At 33.9% G+C, this 21,442-nt stretch overlaps 1 protein-coding gene across 1 annotated transcript; it reads right to left on the reverse strand.

The window, feature by feature from the left end:
- Positions 1–2,445: 2,445 nt before the first annotated feature.
- On the reverse strand, positions 2,446–14,083 carry LOC104889903 (uncharacterized). The gene is made up of 3 exons (XM_010675239.4): positions 13,218–14,083; positions 12,512–13,112; positions 2,446–3,891 (listed from the first exon to the last, which is right to left on the reverse strand). The coding sequence occupies exons 1-3, from the start codon at positions 13,613–13,615 to the stop codon at positions 2,683–2,685; spliced, it is 2,208 nt and encodes a 735-aa protein (XP_010673541.2). The 5' UTR covers positions 13,616–14,083; the 3' UTR covers positions 2,446–2,682.
- Positions 14,084–21,442: the final 7,359 nt, after the last annotated feature.

The raw sequence follows: 21,442 nt of genomic DNA on the forward strand, positions 1-21,442 counted from the left end.
TACACATGGGTTTTGTATAAAATAAAAAGGGAATAATATAAAAGAAGAATAAAATAATGAAAATAACAAGTCACATGACCTGCACATGTGTTTTACTCGTCGAAAAATAACAATCAAACGTCAGAAAAAGTTTTTAGGTAGTGGTCAACAAACAAAAACGTAATAAAAATAGTTTTGTACAAAATTTTGTAAATAAGGTAGTTTCTCGCAAAAAAAGAGTGTAAGTAAGGTACTTATGGACAAAAAATCCTAAAAGAAACGTCAATAAATAAGGATCTTTTCAACCAAGAACATTTAGGTTTAACGATATCGCTTCCTATCTCACACACCACATGACAGACCAAGGTTCAAATCTTGGTAGAAGTATAATTTAAATGTTGTGGGAGGAGAATTGGAACTTGTGGTGCTTGTTGGGCATCTGGTAAGGGTCCTATGCAAGTACAACCCAAAGGTAAAATTTTCTTACAATGAGATTCCCGAAAGGGTCCCAAAAAAAGAAGTAAGGATCTTTTGAAATCGAATAATATTTGGACACTTGGTAAGACTATTAAACATTTAACCTGAAAATATCGGACCTATTTAATAAAAGAATTACTAGTTGTAAACTTGTAATTACTAGGTATTTCGGCCCAAAGTGGGAAAGTTTATCCATAACTTGAGATAAAATATCCATTAACTGAGATCATATGTTCATTAATTAAGATAATAAGTCAAAAAATAATCAAATGTCAATAGACTAAGATTATACATTCAAAAATTGAGATGGTTTGCTTATTAGGAGAAGGTTAAGTTTCATTTCACCATTATCTTAGTAAGACACATCATAACTAATATGTTTTCAATTAGTATTGTTAATTTCATTGGACTAAGGCCAAATATATAAAATTATAATTAGTTAAAAGGTTTCAGTTTGGACATGAATTCCTATTGATTTCTACAATTCTAGCAATGCGGTGGGATGAAATGTGCAAGGTATTGGTATGAATAGAACGGGTTTCTAGAGAGAGGGGCTCTCCCTTCTCTCTAAGAAAACCCTAAAGTCCCAAATTTCAGAAACCCTAACCCCAAATCTCATAATTTTCGCTAAGCCGCCGCTACCTTCTTCCTCTTTTCTCTCAGATCTGGCTACTTCCATCCTCTTCTATGGCTATCTAGTTCCTTGCTAGTCATTCTCCTTGTCCTCAGTCGGACTACTTTTTCTAGTCTCTCTCCATTTCTCCTTCCGTTTTTCGTCTTTGGTCGGCCTGCGCTTTGCTGGTGATTTCTCAGGTTTGCGAAGCCAACATCTTCAGCATCAAGGCTTTCTTTGGGCAGCGGTGGCGGGGGAGAATTGTTCGTCGGCTGTGGGTGAAGGGTTGCGAGCTACAGGATTCGGGTTCGGGCTCCTCTCTTGACTATTCTCCTCCCAGTTCAGGCTTCATTGCTCGAGTTTAGTTTGTTCTTGCGACGGTTCATGGTTGTCGGTGTCTCGTTGGCGGTGATCGTGTTCACGTTTTAGTTGGTTGTTGGATTTGGGAGCTTATTCATGCTCGGTGGTGTTTCTCTTGCCCCCCGCGAAGGGTTCGACGTCGATTTGGTCTTGGGGAGATGGCGTGATGTCGTGGCGGAACATTTACTCGAGCTCCTTAGTGCTCCTTTGTTCTTCGTTATTTCTGTTCTTGATGCTTATTGTAATCACTCTTATGGGTGTTTTAGGGGGTGTCTCTTGTGTAGACACCTCCTAGTTTTCTCTCCTTATAAAAAAAATGAGGGATGTACTTTGGTCATTACACAAATAAAGAAAAAATTATTCTAATTTCAAACAAATTAAAAGACATATATTCTCAGGTAATACAAAAGTATAAAGATGAGTTTTCTTTTTTCATGGTCACAACTTGTTGAATAGGCTCGTAAAATTCTATCTAAGAAAACGAAATTGGAAGATGAAATGCTAACAGTGTGTTTGATTCATTTTTAGTAAAGGAAAGGAAGAGAAGATAAAGGAAGGGAAGAGAAAATAATGGAAGTGAAAGGAAAAAAACCTTAACTTCCTATGTTTGGTATAAATTTTCTCTTTCCTCCCAAATTCCCCCACTTTTAGGAGGAAAGGAAAGTGAAATTTTATTAAAGAATCTTTTCTTCCAATTCCTCCCACAAACATTGGGAGGTAACAAATTTCCTTCCACTTCCTTTCTTTTCCTTCCAAATTATTTCTACCAAACAAGCTATAAAAGATGAGTTAAATTGACGTTATATTCAGCTATATTGAAGCTTGTGTAATTGTACAACAAAATTTTCAAAGTTCTCTTATAAGATAAAATAAAATGGACCATCACTTATTAAATTTCATATATAATTACTAGTTCCAATATATAAATATAAGTTGAAAAAAACTTTATATTCACATAATATAAATGTGATTATCTTGCTTTTCCCAATTGAAGTAGGAATTGTGCCCTTAAAACGTAAACCATAAAATCATGATACCATAAAAATTGAAAGTTGCTTTCATAAAACTATCCTAAAAACAACTCTTTTTTCTTCCTATTCCAACAACTAAAGCCTAATGAAGGCCTTGATGAGCCCTCTTTGTATACAACAAACAGCAAAGGAGAAACCTCCAAAAGAACACCATAATAGGTTTAATGTACAACAAAACTACAAACTACAAACTACCAATATAAACTAAACCCAATTTTTATATCACCTTCGAGGTTTTTTCTTCAATTTTTCACCACTATCCCTACCACCGGATCTTCCTCTTTTCGTCGAATCCGGCGTACTACCACTCATCATCGCCGCCTTTCGTTTCGGAGGCCTGCCAATCCCTCTCCTTGACATTTCTGCTTCCTTATCTCCTCTCCTACCCGAACTCCGCCTTGTTGCATTCACCTCATGCTCTTTGATACTCTTCTTCAAATTTCCACCCGCCTTTTTAACACTTTGTATTTTTTCTTTTCTACCACCTCTCTCCTGATCCTCAACCTCGTCCTCGTCCACCGGATCATTATTCTTCACCTTCTCTTGACTTGACGGCGAATTTTGCTTCATCCTTTTCAAAAAATTTGCCACCCCTTGTTTTTTTAAAACTATTGGAGTGCCTTTTTCTTGCTTTTGCTCTGTGTTATTTACCTTCTTTCTTTCCACTAGTTCAGCTCCCTCACCCTCAGAATTAGAGCTCTCCTCTTTGCTAACATTCCTCATCTTCTCTCTTTTATTACCATCTTTGCTTATGATCTTCTTGCCATTATTATAACTCAATCGCAAGCTTCCATTTCCCAAATTCGATCTCTCTTTTGTAAGCAACTTTTTCAAGTTTCCATCAATCCGAGCACCACCACCACCACCGTCGCCACCACTTTTGTCGCTTTCCTTCTCTTTCTTATTGCTATTACTATTACTATTACTATTATTATTACTACTAGCATCAACTTTCTTTATATGATGATCAGGCTTTATCTCCTTACGTCCATTCTCCACTTTACTACTAGGATTATTACTCTTACTATTTGTAGTACTAATAATATTATTAGTATCTCCCTTCTTCATGCAATTCGACAATGCTTGCATTGAGCTGGAGCTTCGCCTCCGACAAACAACCATGGTTGTGGAGGATCTGGGTTTCTTAACCACGGGTTCAAGGTGTTGTGGTTCAGGGTCGGGTTTTCGTGGTTGTATTTTTGGCTTTCGGGTTTTTTGGGTAATTTCATCAATTACTAACTTTCGCAGTTCCCTTGCAGCAATATGTTCTGCAGAGCTCTTGCGGTAAAAGAGCACTGCATTGGTGAAAATAAGTAAAAGATCACGGTAAAATTTGGGGTGACAATCGCAGTATATACCCTTATCAAGTCTGGATTGAAGAGTATCCAGATCCATGTGTTGGCGAATCACATCTCGGTATTTTTCAGTTTCCTGTAATAACATAATAGAAACGATCAACAATTGATTAAATTAAAGTTTCGCACAATCTTAAATTCGCAAGTCTACTACTTTTTACACAAGTATATATTGATGCGAATTTATAAGTTTGGACTTTATAAATTTTATTCATGTTTTAGATCTAATATCTTATTCTTGTAGGTATCGTTTGACTTATTAATATTAACTCTTGTCTGTTGGTCATTAAAATAAAGCAAAGAGGAAATTCTTTAAAGTACATAAAAATAAACTTGGTAGAAAGGGAAAGGACTAAAAGATAGGAAACTCACTATTTTAAGTGAGGCATCAATGGCATTTATGAAAACAATTACTTCTGTCGTTTTTTTACTTGCAATACTTTCTACTTTTGTTTTTCCTTTTTCTCTATCTCTCTTTAATCACAAGGGCCTTTTCTTCTTTTTCCTCTCTACTTTTCTCTATCCAAATTTTGCATTGTAAGATTTCAAGTCAATTTAAACTAATCTATACTCTATACAAATATATTAAAAGGCGTTCCTAAGAACATATATGTGCCACGTGTCACCATCTCTCATTCAATAATATTCTATCCATTAGGGGTGTTCATGGGTGGTTAACCGTACCGAAATAAAATTTCGGGACGGTAACCGGAAATATCGGTTCGCCATATTTGCGAACCGTAACCGTTCAAACCGGTAACCGCATAAACGGTTAACCGATTTTTCGGTACGGTTTTCCGGTTAACCATTAACCGTTACTCAAGTTTTATCAAATCACTTTACTTATTTTATATATTAGATTTTATATATTAAATGGCGTGGAATGTGGATGCTGCTAGCCTGCTAGAGTGCTATGCTTACTACTTACTTGCTAAATGCTAAGAGTCTTCAAATCTCTTCACTATTTTAGACTTGGGCTAACTTAACCAACATTTTCGAATTTTGGGCTTACTCTCCTCTACACTCTAGTCCAGTAGTCCTCTACTACTCTAGTCGAATTAACAAACTAGTGACAATAAGTGAAGTCACAGACTACATGTCTACACTTTATAATTAATGTCTTTAATAAAAAAAATTAATATAATTATTATAAAAAATTAAATAATAATAATAATAAATAAATTTATCCGGTTTTTCGGTTAACCGTTTTATAAAAAATCATAACCGTAACCGTACCGTTTAACCGTTATTTTTACCGGTTCGGTAACCGAACCGTTCAATCCCAAATTTTCCGGTTCGGTAACCGCCCATTTTAACCGATTTTCCGGGTTTTTGGTACGGGATTTCGGTTTCGGTTTTTTGTGAACACCCCTACTATCCATGTCTTTCTCATATAATAAAAAAATGAATTGTTTATCTGAAGATTCAAACCCACAACCTCAAGTATGAAAATAAGAAATCCATCAATTACTTCATCTCAACTTCTATACATCGTCTCACAATTACTTAAAATTGCCAAAAAATTAGTTGAAATTACCTCTATAACCTTCTCTCTTTTTTTCTTAAATCATCACCACCCACCTCCTGCCAGGCTGCCGCCACCACCACCCACCTCCTAACAGACTGCCACCACCACCCACCTCCCGCCACGACAAGCCCTTAACCCCTGATTTCTCTTTCCTTCTCAAGCCCTTAACCCCTAAGTTCTCTCTCTCCTTCTCACTCGCCGGCCACCTCCTACTGTGGCGACGTACTCGGACTTCCGACGGCCTCGCTGGTCCACCACTTCTGACGACCTGAGACCAAGACCACCAGTGGACCGCTCTCCCTCGACCCTCAATTGAATTTCGCGAAATTTTTTTAGGCTTGGGCGTTACGTCCGGGTGGACGTTCTCCCCATGACCGGAACGTCCAGACGTTCCGGCCATGGGGTGAACGTCCACCGCGAACGTTCGCCCAAGCCTAAAAAAATTTCGCGACAATCGTAGGTGGGTGGTGGTGGTTGGGGGAGGTAGGTGACGGCGGTGGAGGGTCATAGGTGGCAGTGGGGAAGTAGAGGGTGTTGGTGGTGGTGGTGGGTGGTGTGGAAAAGAGGAAAGGGTAAAATAGTCCAAAAAAATGGATTTGGGGCAATTTTAAGTAATTTTGGGGCTATAATTAACAAACCTCTTACTCCATACCATTATGATTTTTTAATCAAAATTAATGATGACATATGAACGAAAAACGTTTGAGATACATATAATGAATAAGATGACTTTTTAAAATGATTATGAGAATACTTATTTAACTACTTTTAAATTGTAGCAAAGAGAAAACCCGGGGAATCGTCGAGGCCTAAATACTAGTTTAATTACAATTTTGGTTCAGATCAATTTCAAGTCGAGTCATTTTTTATCAGATTAATAATTTTTCCTTTTTATTTTAAACTGGTACTAAGTAGTGAGTTTTTTTTTTATTATTATTGTAGTTAGTGGAATGTAGAATTTGATGACTTTTTTTTATAACTAGTGTTATATATACATGATTTGTGCGTTAATTTCAAAACTTGTTACTATTCTACTACCTCCGTTTCTTAAAGATCTTCCATGCTACTGTTCCTATAGATACCAAGGAGGGTCTATTTGTGTGGGTTATGGGGTGGATAAAGTAGGAGAGAGAAAGGGGTTAAGATAAATAAAAAAATAAAAAGGGGTTAAAGTAAGAAAGAGAAAGGGAGTAAAATTTAATTAATAATGTAATGGTGGACCATATGATAGGAACATGAGAGAGTAAAAGAGGAAAAAATTTACAAATAAGGAATAAAGTAAAAGAGAAAAGATTTTTTGAAAAAACACTCAAACGGAAAAAGGTAAGATCTTTAGAAAACGGAGGAAGTATTATATAATTCATTCATATTGTAGTTATGATTACACTTAACATGTGAAAGATTAATAGTTTGATGAATGTTAATATATTAATTCGCTAATGTAAAAAACTAACAAAGATTGCGAGTGATTTTTAATATTACTTTTTTGTGAATGAATTTTTAACAAAAAAATAGAAATAAAGAGTTGGTTTGACTGTATTAAAGAGTATACAATGCAGTAAATGTTGCGAACTTTTCAACTGAACTTAATATCTTCTCTTCTTATTAACAAACAAAAGGTCAAGATATTTTGTTATTTAATTTTTTGGTTGATATATTTGATATGTATATCATTTTTAATTTGTTCTGGACATTGATAGCGGGAACGTGGTACGTGCCACGTTCCAGGGGACGCGTCATAGAATGTGGTCTAGGAATCCATATGGTTTATTCTAGAGGTTGCGTTCCCGTTCGTGTTGATTTATCTTTTGAAATATATAGTCATTTTGCACTAATATAGCTTTGGGAGCACATAATTATCTTTATTCTTACCTTTACAACTTAATTTGTCGTCCTCTAAAATTTTTTTTTAACGAAATTTTTTAACTTTCTCTTTATCTTACATTGCGATTATCAACCTTTTTTCTATTTTAAACAAAATTCTGTTTTAATATATATATTAAAGGAAATTAGCTAGACTTATTTGAAAAAGATAAAGGTATTAATAGTCCCGTTAGACCCACAGACAATCACGTCCATTTATTAGGAAGGTCGTGGACAAGTAGTTAAGCCCGCATAAAAGAACTTGAACTAATCATATTAACTCTATTGGACAAAAAGTTACAGTAAGGCCCGTCCCACAACTCATCCAAGCTCGTAAATGATCACCTCTACATTAGACCCAAGAATTCTTGATAATTAGAGTTAATTTACTATCAGAAATTTATCATTTCTTCATGTTTAATTCTTTTGATTCTCATTATTCAGCCAGGTTGCGAGCTTACAGATCGTAATCGGCGGGCCAAGCTCAAAAGTGACGAGGATTCAACCAAGGGTAAATTCTACGCATAGTTTGGTTAGAAGTTCAGATCAGCCGAAACACGCACGTACAATCATTGGCTCCACAATATCAACAATAGTACGAACTAGCGTTTCAAAGGAAGCACATTGGAAGGGCCCACTTGCACAATCTAACGGCTCCCCCATTCATCTTCCCCTTCATTAAAGAATATTTTCTCCGCTTTTTAAAGTTTCTTTGGGTAGGTGTAATTTTATACTTCCTCTGTTTCTTTTTACTCGCTACACTTTCCATTATGGTAAGTTTCACATTACTTGCTACACTTTTTTTTTGGGCAATAAAATCTCTCTATCTCTCTCCTCCCACATGGGTCCCTTTTCTTTTTACTCTCTACCTCTCTCTTCTCCAAAAATTGCCTAGGAGTCCGTGAAATGAGAAGTGTAGCGAGTAAAAAGAAACGGAGGAAATATTTTTTTTGTAGCTTTGTTCGACAAATAGAGTTTATAATTTAGATATTAATGTTTAGAGTTTGTTGTTAAGGTCCTGTTTGGAAAAATGAGTTTGTTTTGTAAAAGATCGCCTACTTTTAAATTAAGATTATATTAAAAAGAAAATTAACCCAATAGTCAGTAGGTTAATTTCATTTAGTGACTAGTTTAATTCATTTAGTGACTAGGTCTACTTTTATATTAAACTTAAACCGTCTCTTTTAATAATTTTTGATCATAGAGTTTAGAGTTTGATGGTTAGAGTTTAGTGTTTGTCATTAGAATTTTAACTTTTTGTTGAACAAATTTGACTGTTAATTTCACAACTTTTTTTTTATAAATGTGTTTTGTAATAATTAATTGATTGCTAAAAACTTATTGACATTTCTTTGTCTGAAATGACATTTATAAACATTTTAATACATATGTGTAGTATTATTATTCGAAGCAAAAAGATCATTGAATATAATTTTACCTAATCTTCTAACGTCGTCTTGAGAGTTATTATTTCAATACTCTTTCTAAAACTCTCTTTTACCAAACACTCCTTTTAGAATTTTTGACTAGTTAATTGTTCGACACTCTCTTTTTACTCCAAAACTCTAATTGCCAACACGCTCTTTTGAGGTGTTTTTTTTTGTTATTATATGATAAGGTTGGCATATTATAAATCTATTGTTGTATAATTTCATGGCAATATAGATTTATTTTAGTGAATGCGGACAAGGCAAGAAACACAAAGAACTTACTAATGGCTCATTTGTCACCACTCATCACTATGAATTTTTAGTGTTCGATTTTAAGATTTTTCAAAGTGATAATTTTGCATGTTAATATAGGTTTATTTGAAATTTGAACTGAAAAATAAAAGTAACTTGTTTTAATGTCCGTCCAAAAGATCTAATCTTATTAGGATAAACATTATAAGTTATAGTGTAGTTATTAAATTTTAATTTATTAAAAAGTGAATGTGATAAGGGTTAATAGAATATTTTTGCAATTGAAAGAGAGACAATAATGTACTTTAATATAATAAAATTAGGGTTTTTCTACGTTATACCCTTATATTTTTTTCAATTTATACGTTGTACCCCAAACTTTTCAAAATTCCACGCAATACCCTTAAACTTATCTTTTTCAACAGACAATACCCCTACCGCTGATTATACATCATTAATTTCGTCTACTTTTTATAATCCGGTGAAACGAATCTAATTAGTGAATAACCTTCTAAGGGTTAAACTATGTATAAGTCAAATTAGTTCCAATAATTTTAAAAAAATTATGAAATTAATGACATATAATCAGCAGTTTGGGCATCGTGCATTAAAAAAAGGTAAGGTTGAGGGTACCGTGTGGAATTTTTAAAAAGCTAGGGTAAAACGTAGAAATTGAAGAAACACAAGAGTATAACGTAGAAAAAACCCATAAAATTATATTAATATACTATTATTATATCTAGATAACAATAACGATTAGACCCTATATTATCCCTTTCTCTTTTATCCAAATTTTATGGCTAAAGACGGCCTCATTAATTAGCAAGATTAGGGTAATCTAATAGACATAAATAGATTATTATTATTATTAAAAATTATTGGATAATGCCATTTTTTGGTTATATAAAGAATTTGAGCAAATTGATGGGCTATTTTTTTTTTATGAAAGATATTCCATGTAAGTTCTTTTTTTCACACATGCTCATTTCTTTCACTATCAACTCATTTAATTCTTCCCTCCTTATTCTACCATTAAAAATTGTTTTGAACAAAAAATGTTCAGAACATTTAAATCAACATTTTATGCAAGTTTATGTTACGAGTCAAAAAAATCTTTTAAAGAAAATGGGACCATGGACCAATCCTCTTACTTTCATTTGAAAAAAAAAAAGCCAGCCCAATTCGTAAGCTCTTTGACCAAATTGTCCTCATATTATTCTTATATTATTTTAATTGACACCTATGCTCTTTTGCATGTCTCTCTACTTGATGCTGACATGGCACTAATTATTTTTCATTTTTTCTCACTTTATCATAATTCACAAAGCCTACCCCAAAGGCCAAAAATACATTTGTCATGGAGTTTAAATTCCACTCGTTCTTTGATATTTTAATCCCTTATCATTGTAGCAACAATGGCGTTATTTTGGCGTGATATAAACTATAAAGGTGTGTGGGAATCCATATGCTAAAATCTAAATATTTTGATGAGATTGTTAATCTAAAAGGAATGAGACCGAAAAAGATTCATTCGCCATTTGATGGAGAGAACAGTAGTTAGCAGACGAGTTCAGATTCTCTAAAGTTTTAGTGAAACTATAGAGGGTATAGTTGTGTTGTATCTGAGCCATATATTTTAAAATCGATGGCTCATAGGGGTGAAAGCAAAAAGATTTATGAGTCTTAATAGACGTAGAAGTAAAAGAAAGATATTTGAGAGAGACGGTAAAGTAGAAAGTAGTAGAAAGGCAAAGAAGATTATATTTGATGGAGAGAAAAAATTATACTCCATGTTAACATTATAGAATTTATGTCGAAGAGAACTTACAAGGAAAATCGACAATAGTCAAATAAGTTTACATCGAAGGAGAGAGATTTTAAAGATTGGATTATAGCTCACAGGCTTAATATACTAGTGTTTAACAATAATAACATTTCTTACTATATAATATTAAGAAAAGTATGGTCAAAGTTCAATATGTGAATATCGTTAAAAATAAATGAATAAAAGTGACGATATTTAAAATCCGAACGGTGTATATTATTTGCCAAAGTAAGAAAAAAGCGGAATTATTATACATTTTTATAAAACAGACAACACCAAAAAGAGCGTAATTACTTGTTGAATAATGATATTCCAAATATCTACCAAGTCCCATTTCCTAGGGTGGGTTCTCTAATTTTTGCACCTGAATTTCACCCATATGAACGCATTTTACTATGTTACCTCAAAACTTTACTTTCTTAAACTTACATGCTCTAAACATCAGAAGTTCTAAACCTTAAACTTAACTTACCTTGATGTTTATTTATCCAAACATAAACTTAACCCCACATGTCCCATAAAATTAGTCATTAATTTATTAAATAATTTCAGACATAAAAAAGTTAGATACTAGAATAACAACACCACTTTAAGTAGCCTTGTTTAAACTTTAAATATTATGATCGTTTTCCGAAAATGACCATAATGTCCTTAGATACGATACATGCAGTTAAATGATGTTGGTGGTTAAATTCCACGAGGATAAATAAAGTAACAATTTACTACACTCAGATTTCACTGTAAAAAAAAAACCTACACCTAGTTTTATTGAAAAAATCAATTATTTGTTGCAACTTATTTTGTACTCAGGATAGTGATAATATTCTAACAAGGCTAGCTCTTTCAACACTCATGCAAAACTATTACAAATGATAAAAAAAAAAAAGAAAAAAGTCTCGCATTTCTCTAATTTCACACCTACTTCCGAATTGACAAAAATGCCCTTACCGAATTAGTGTTGGTATGTATTAGTAACTGTAATTGAGCTTCCCGTCAAAAAAAAAAAAAAAAAAACTGTAATTGAGCTAACCTTATTATTCCATATTAACATGACCACCATTCTTGAATTAGTTTTTTTTTATGCAACCCATTTTTGAGTTAAAAATAGTAACATATTTTAACTAATCATTTAAGTATATCCATATGATTCGTCGAATTTATTATGTTATTTTTATTTTATTTGGTAACAGTATTTTCTCTAGACTACTCTCACACAAAACACTCATTTAGATGCCTAATAAGTACGTTAATAAGAAGCGATACCATTAAACTCAAAGGTCTTTAATGATACTTATTATGTTATTTGATGAAACTATCATATTGTAAGGTTTAACAACATAATAATAAACTATACAAAGAAGTACTATAACTTTATCTGACATTTCTCTAATTTCACACCTACTTACGAATTGACAAAAATGCCCATACCGAACTAGTGTTTGTATGTATTAGTAATTGTAATTTAGCTACCTTATTATTCCATATTGACATGTCCACCATTTTTGAATTAGTAATAGTAAATATTTTAATAAATCATTTAAGTATATTCATATAGTTCGTCGTACTTATTATGTTAAGTTATTTTATTTTATTTTCTTTAGTAAAAGTATTTCATTTTAAATGTCTAATAAGCACTCTAACCTCGCCCTTACATCAAAATATATGAGATAAGAAGCGATACCATTAAACTGAACAATCTTTAACGATACTTATTACTTTATGTTATTTGATCAAACTATTATATTGTAAAGTTTAACAACATAATAATAAACTGTACGAAGAAGTACTATAACTTTACCTGGCTAGGTAACCGGCGCTGGAAAACAGAGCCATGTTTATGTGACCGGAGATTCTCCAAAAACCTAATCAACGGCTGAGATTTCACATTAATCCTTTTATTAGCAGGAGAAACTTCCTCAGCCTCTAACTCGTCACCGCTATCACCGCCGCCTCTAAAACGACGTCGTTTCTTTTTCGACAAGCTAGCTGAACTTTGTACGTCACTACTTTGCTGCCTTCTCGACTCGGATATCGACTCACCTAACTCGGTGAGTCGACTCACCTTCGCGTCGTTAACCGGTTTATTCTTGACCGGTTCGTCCGGTTCAAGCTTTAATTTCGCTGATTCTCTCTCCTTTGTTGTAGTATTAGCTTTAATGTTGTCGGTTTTTTGGTGATTCGTTGAGTTCGACTCGTTACACGAACGATTCTCCGCCGAGTCACCGGTGATAACTTTCTCCGGCGAAGATCTCGACGTTTTTTCTCGTTTTTCGCCGATTTTCGTCGCATTTTCCTCCGTTTTTATTCTCAGATCTACGTCGTCTTCTTCTTCTTCCTCTTCTTTCACTTTACTACTTTCTCTCTCCTCCTCTAACTTCTTCACCTTCAATTGCAACGACCTATTCAAAAAAAAATCAGATCTCAATCCAAGAAAATAAAAATTAATAGATCGGAATAATCAAATTACAAATTACAAATAAATAAATAAATAAAAATTCAATTACACGATCGAAACATCGTGGCGATGAACTTGACGCTTGAGTTCTTGTACACGAAGCTTCTTTAACTCATCTACCATACGCAAAACGTCGTCGTTTTTTTCCTCCTCATCTTCGTAACGAAAACGACGCTTTAAGTGAACGTACTTTTTCTCACAGTTTTCCGACGAAAGTAAACATAAACTTTCCTTGTTTTTCTCTTCGTTATAAGAAGAGTGTTTCATACGTTTCTGAAGCTCTTTAGCTATGGAGTCCCAACTTTTACTTCCATGGCGGTTAACTGCACATACTAATAACAACTCCTCTAATGTCCCCCATACTTCTTCTTCATCTTCTTCATCTTCATATTCTCTCTCCTCTTTCAACTCTCCGTTATTCGACGACGTCGTTTCTTCAACCTCCATAATATATGTCTGCAAATCTAAATCTCCATAATAATCAGTTAATCACCATTTTTCTGGCAAGTACTTTTTTTTTTTTATTTAATTAGGGTTTATCGATGTTTTTTTTTTTTTTTTTTTTTGAATAATGAAAATATTGTTTGTATGAGAATTCGATTTTTGGTTTTGGTAACACCTTCGCGGCTATTATTTTTCGGTTTAGGGGGGCGGGGGGAGGTTGGGGAGACTTTTTGATTGTGTGTTTTTTGATTTATATCGGGTTTTTTTTTAGGGGTGGAGGAAGTGAAAAGACTGTTTTGCCATTATGTTGTGTTTTAAAATTTTGTAACCTTATAAAATACTTCTTCTTCTTTTATCCAAATTGTTTTTGTGTAGTTGAAATGCAATATAGTCCACTGGACTTTTGAGTTGTATCTTTGCCGTACACGTCAGCATTTGGGCCCACTTTTGATGTTTTGGGTGGATCTTTGTCCGTTTAAATGATTTTTAAAATTGTTTATTTTGGTGAGTAAAAAGGCCCAATTCCATGAGGTTGGGGGAAAATGTTACTATTAAAGATGTGATTTTTACCAGATTAATAGGTTTCGATTTGTTATGAAAACAAATGTTAGGTGTGAATTGAATTTGGGTGTTCTTGGTAATCTTAATCGTAGCTTATTTGAACTTATTAGTTCTGTATTTGATTTGATTATGGGTCTATTCTTTCCAATTTATTTTCACTTTAGTTGAATTTAGTTTAATACTTTTACTCTCACATATCACTATTCATTTCATTTTAGTTCAAAAGTTCAGCTGTTTTATGCTTAAGAGAACAGATCCACACTCATCAACTCTTATTTGAGTTTATTTGTACTTAACTTTCTTCAAAAAGGTGAAAAATAGATTAAAGAAAATATATTTAGTGGTAATTTTGTAGTCGATTTACTTTTAACTCTATAGCAAATCTATAGTATGTGAGTGGGAGAGAGTTAGTGGGGTCTATGTCACATAAATTGGGTGGGTTTATATCTCTATTACATATAATAAGAAGTCAGTTCAAAAGGGAGCATCATATTATATTATTATATAACGCATATAATGTGCAATAAGGTGAAGTGAATATACTTTAAATTACATGCTACCTACAAGATTGGAAGATTAAAAGTGAAAATTGGATTCTTAATCTCATTAGGAGTGAAAAGTTCTACCACTGAATTATCACTCGACTCGCTTGTTTAAGTGTGATTTTGGGTGACTTTCACTTTAATGGATGTACTTCTCTTAACTATAATCTAGCAATTGCTTTTGATAATATTGAACTGAGTGTTGTGTGTTTTTACATTTGGAATTGCTAGCCATTGACATTGTTGTGATTGTCTTTTGTTCCATTGAAACTACAAATGATTTTCTATACCCAAAATTTGATCATGGTGTGAATTTGGCTAGATTGTTATGGCTTGCAAATGTAGCAAGACAGTTGTTTGACTCAAAACTTAAGTTAGTCGTTTATATCCATAAAATCATGGGTACAAGTTTGGCGAAAAATAAAGTTTGCACTTCTAACTTGTTATTGTTTCATATCAAGTACTAGATGTGTGTAAAACCAAATTTTAATTTTCGACTTAAGGAATCAATAGAAAATCTCTAAATTTTGTCCTCGAACTTTACAAAACATTACACTATTATCAAGATTTAACTTCATGTTGTAACAAAAAACTTCATTCTAATACAAATCTGACTTTTCTCAAATTTATGTAAGACCATATGGAACTTTTAGCACCTCTCAAACAAGACACACACTCATGAGTTCATGACTGATAAGTATGTTTCAAACGTACTTTATGGACTCCTTTTAGCTCATTTTGATCCTCTTTCTCCCCTTTCTTCCCTCTTCATTCTCCCTTTCCCCTTCTATTTCATTCACTTGATCATACTTGATCATAGTGACATTTTGCTAGACTTTTAGTCATTTTTGACCGAATTTCTACTACATTTGCTTTCACCTTGTTTTGCCATGTTCTTGATATAGGTGGAACTACTAAGATGGCTACGATTTCTAAAGTTGGAAAATATAGCAATGTAAACAAAGCACATATTGATAAATGGTGCGCTTGCACCATTCCCCATGTCCGCTCGCACAAAGGAGCACATTGCACAATGAAATCTTGAACGGAGAACTTCAAATGGACATAACTTTCAAACCATAAATCGGATGAAGGTAATTCTAGTTGGAGGTGAAAGCTCGTTTCGATATCTTTCCAACGACTGGTCATAAGCTTGATTTGGATATAAAACGAAAAAGTTATGCTCGTTTTAAGTTGAACTGTCCAGTTTGAGGCAGAAGGGTTAGGTGCGCCCGCACCTGTTTTTGGTGCGCCCGCACCAGTCGTTTCCAGAAAATGGAGCTCGTGGCTTCATTAAACGAGTTTTTGTTTTATATCAAGGACTTACGCTTTATTCTATCTTTCACACAACTTTTTAGGGTTTTGTATTAGAGAGAAAACACTGGAGTTTTCATTGGTAATTGAGATTAGAGATCGTAGTTTTGTGATTCGATTTACATTCAAGGTACTTTTTATTCAATTCAATTCAAAGTTTTAGTTTTTATTTCATCTCTTGGTGTTGTTTATGTTCTATATTATTTAAGATCTTCATTTTCTGAGTTTAATAATTGCGATTTCTATTAGTTTAATCATTCTTAATCATGTTTAATCTTAGATTAGTCATAGATTCATTGTTTAATTGCTTTAACTCCATGATTAGTGAGTAGTTTCATAATCTAGGGTTAGGGTGAAAGTATGAATTAGGGTTTTAAATATGATGTTGATGTGATTGTGATTATTTAGAGAAATTATGCATTGATCTTGGTGTTTTGAGACCTTAGGATAGGTATTGATCACATCTATACTTTGGTATTTTGATTTCAAACGTTCTTAAACCGGATTTTGAACTCTTTTATCATCCCCAAGAATCAACTTAATTTCTATACCAAGATATTGGATGGAAATTAAGGGGATCCTTCATTAGGGGTTTTCCAAACTTATCGAATCCTTAATCAATTAACTAAAGACCATTCGAGAGAGGATTTAGTTGATTGATTAAGTGATTACTCTTGAGGACCATTCGAGAGAGGACTCAAGTAATTTAGAGGGAAACTAAACCTTGCATAATCGTCTTTGTTGCTTCGCAATCGCATTAACAATCATCATCCGTTCTTATTCATACTAGTAACCTTAACTCTAGTGTCTTTTATTTGATATTTAAACTCGTGATATTTGCTTGTTCTAGCTGTTAGATATCTTAATTGTTACCAAACATCTTTCAAACCCCAAATACCTTTCAATTAGGTAGTCTAGACTAGATAGACTCTAATCAATCCCATTTTCCCTGTGGATCGACCCTTGACTTGCCCTTACTATTCTCTTAGTGATTGCTTGTTAGGACTATAAATATTGTTTGGAAAGCGGTTCTTAGTGCCTTAACGACACACTAAAAACCTCTTATCAATGACTATAAAAGTAACCAGAAAAGGAGAAAAGAAATGCTTGAAATTGTTATAGATTAAGGCTCAACTTTAACTTAGTAACAATTTACGATAATTTTCCCAAAATTCTCTTATTTACTCATACTTAGTGAAAGGTGACAAAAAAATAAATACTTAACTCGTTCTTAATTATATGTTTAATGTATTCCTTGGTCATGTTATTTGTTACTTGGTTATTTTGCTGATTGATATGCTTAATCAGAAGATCCGACCTCTTGTTGGTCCACAACCTACACATTTTTAACATGTTGGAATATAAATCAGATTTTTAACATCTTGGACTCTTGGGGAGCCTACATTAGCCCAACTTTATCTTTGGGTGTATGACTAATGAAGGTAACCCACATCTCGCACATATGTACTTTTGGAAATATGGATAGTCGAAATTTCCTACAAACTCATACTTGGGAGTTGGGCCTAATCCACAGTCAAAGGTAATGAATTGGGCTGCAATTGGTCCAACAACAGACCCAAATTTTGGGAACTTATTATCCTCTCCTATGCTTCTGAATTCCAATCTTGAAAGTTGAAACTATGAGTTGTGTTTCGAAGTATTTCCCTTCTGATTTCTGATCTCTGTGATTTGTATTATTAACTAGTTATTAGGCCCGGGCTATGCCCGGGTAAGAAAAACATTCATTTATTAATATAACACTTTATGATAAGAACACTAAATACAACTTAGTCTAATGGTTAAGACTTTAATATATGTACTTGAGGTCTAGGGATCAAATCCTATACTATGCAATTTCTAATCTTTAATGTACATGGATTACATGAACTAATACTCCCTAGGGAGAGTGCCACGTGGCACGTAGACGTTCTTTCGCACGCCTTTTAATATATATGTATAGATAATGAGATTAATTATATTTCAACACTAGAAATTGGCAGGATGCATCCAACTGGTGTCATTTACTAATTTCCGTTTCTAAACAATTACAACAATTTGTCTTTTATGTTTGTTAATGTACAATTTTTGACTAGTAATATCACTAATTATGTATTTGTAAAAGTTTTAAAAAGTTGATATTATGAATATATTCATTGAAACAAATCCAACAACATATTATACGATCATTTTTGTTTTTATATATTAGTAAAAAAATACTCCCTCCGTTTTTTTAGAGGTAACATTGGACTTTTCACATTTGCCGAGGCACAACTTTGACCGATAATATCTCCAATTGTATAAAAGTAAAAATTATAAAAAATATATAATTAGAAAGTGTATATCGTGTCGAATCAAACAAGATCTCACGTGATTATATTTTTTCTTATGTATAAATAACAATTAGTGGTCAAAGTGTATCTTAAAAAGAAACAGAAGAAACATTTTATTGATGCTAGGGGTAGATCAAACTTAGCTTGACAGTGCTTACCCAAGAGTATAATATGTCGTCATGTACACCTCTTATGTATTATATTTCATATGAAACTTTATCACGCATAAAACTGTCTATATTTCATATGAAAACTGACTATATTTATATCATACATAAAGGGCTTTGCTAAACAACGCCCTAAAATTTCCTACTAACGCCCTAAATACGGTATTTTTATACCGTATTTATACCCTTACATTCTTTTCTCTCTCCTCCCCTTTGACTCACTTCCCCAACCCCACCACACCCCACCACCACAACCGCCACCGTGTCCCGACACACCACCACCACCACTTTATACAGATATCATATGCGAACATATACATACCCAATTTATATCATATGCGAGTCAAAAATTGTCCTAGAAAATCAGAGTAGAATCTGGGAAGAAAAAAATTGTCCAATTTATATCATATGCGAGCATGTAGCATACACCGAAGTTATTTCTTTGCTATAGCTAATTTATAGACTTTCAAACAGCAATGAGAAAAAGAAAAAAATAACTTTGGTGTACTGTACACCTGGGTTCATAATTTGGAAAATGCGAACTTGCCTCTTTAGCTCCAGCCTTCAATCATCATAGCAATAAAAGTTTGTTCTTCGAACTCAATATAGTTGGAAAGAAGAAGGCGTGCTACACCCTCCCACCATGGCAGATGAAACTGTACTTCATTTTAATTTTTTTTTTATAAAAAAATGAGGCGCCCACCAAGGACGCCCCACCACCGGTGGAGGCGTCCTTGGCAGGCGCTCCACCATGTGGTGGAGCGCCTGCCAAGGACGCTTCCACCGGTGGTGGGGCGTCTTTGGTGGGCGCCCCACTTTTTTCTGAATTTTTTTTAAAAAAAAAATAGATAGGCGTCCACCACGGACGCTCCACCACCGGTGGAGGCGTCCATGGCAGGCGCCTCACCATGTGGTGGAGCGCCTGCCATGGACGCCTCCACCGGTGGTGGAGCGTCCATGGTGGACGCCTACCTGTTTTTTTTTAAAAAAAATCAGGAAAGGAATAAAACAGAGGAGAGGAGGGTGGGGCTACGACAGTGGTGTTGTGTCGGTGGTGGTGCAGTGGTGTGGCGACGGAGGTGCGGCGTCGGTGGTGCGGCGGTGGAGGTGCGGCAGGGTGTGAGCTTTGTCAACTTGTTTGATTTTTTTTTTTTTAAAAAAAAAACATTATAAAAGGTGGTAGTGTTGGTGGTGGTGGAGGGGGTAGGCCTGGCAAAAGTCGACCCAACCCGAGAACCCGACCCGAACCCGACCCGAAATTAGCGGGTTTGGGTTGAGATTTTCAACCCGATTAGTTAAATGGGTCGACCTGAACCCGACCTGAAAGTTAAATGGGTCAGGTTCAGGTCGAATTTTCTGACCTGAAATTGACCCGCTTGACCTGATTTGTAAATGGGTCAAAATCAGGTCGGGTCAACCCGTATAACTTAACCCGAATAATTTAATTAAAAAGACATTTTCCAGCCCAAAGATGTTGGGCCCATAAATTAATATCAGCCAAAAAAAAAAAGGAACCCTAAAAATCTACCTCCTGTCCTCACTCCTCACTGAGCCGACATCACTCACTAAATTTCTAACCCTAATTTCTCTCTCACTCTCTCTGTCTCTCACTCTCTCACTCTCTCACTCTCTTTCTTCGTCGCCGCTACAACTCGCCGACATCTACTCTTCACGAGTACTATTAGCACAACATACAACAGTCCGAATTTCTTCAACTGGTGGAAGCCGAACAAATCACAGAAATTCAATCGAGAAATTTCGTCTTCGTCTTCGTTGGTCTTCTACTCTTCTTCGTCTTCTTCAACATTCAGGTATTTTTTTCTTTTCTGCTATTTCATTTTTTCTGCTATCTTCGTCTTCTTTTTTTCTTTCTTTTCTTTTCTGCTATTTTTTTTCTGCTATTTCCTTTCATTTTTTTATGTTATTTTTATTTCATTTTTTTCTGCCATTTTATTTTATTACGTTTTGTTTTTTCTGCTATTTCATTTCGTTTTTTATGCTATTATATTTCGTTTTTATTTCTTCTATTTCATTTCGTTTTTTTGTATGCTATTTTTATTTCATTTTTGTTCTGTTATTTCATTTCGTTTTTTATGCTTTTTTTTTCTTTTTTTTCCTTCTATTTCATTTCGTTTTTATGCTATTTTATTTCATTTTTTTAATGCTTTTTTTTTCATTTTTCTTTCTGCTTTTTCATTTCGTTTTTTATGCTATTTTTATTATTCTGTTTCCTTCTAAAGTTGATTGAAACTGAACATTCCATTCTCTGTTCCTTATAGCTATATTATTCTGTTTCTCTTTTTTCAATGAGAATTTCATTTCGTTTTTAGCAGCAGGAGAGTTTTATTTCATAAAAAAAACAGAACATTCTCATTGATTGAAACTGTTTTTTTATTATTCTGTTTTCCTATTTATTTAAATGTTCTTTTTTTTATTGTTCTGTTTTCCTATTCTTCTGCTATGTTAAATGTTCTGTTTTCTGTTTTTCTACTCTTTATTTATTTGTTTACTTTGGTTTCCAGCTTAATATGGCTGATGAAGACTTCAAGAGCAGATTGAGCTCTCATCAGAGCAAGGAGAGATTGACTCCGCTCCTACAAATGCTAATAAGGATTTGGTTTTGTGAACTTGTGGTTGTTTAACTCTAAAACATTAAGGATTTGGTTTGTAATATTTGGTTGGTAATATTTTTTAAGTATGAACTTGGTACTTAGTAGTTTATTATATATTTATTGCCAAGTATGAACTTGGTTGGCTAAGTTTATTGAAATTTCATTGAATTATGCAATTGTTTTGAATGTAAAAAAAAATCAGGTTATATGGGTTGGGTCAACCTGAAAAAATCAGGTCAAACAGGTTCAGGTTGACTCATTTACAACCCGTTTAAAAAAAATCAGGTCAAACAGATCAGGTCAG

This window comes from Beta vulgaris, chromosome 4, assembly GCF_026745355.1.
Source record: "Beta vulgaris subsp. vulgaris cultivar EL10 chromosome 4, EL10.2, whole genome shotgun sequence".
NCBI classification, from domain to species: Eukaryota; Viridiplantae; Streptophyta; class Magnoliopsida; order Caryophyllales; family Amaranthaceae; genus Beta; species Beta vulgaris.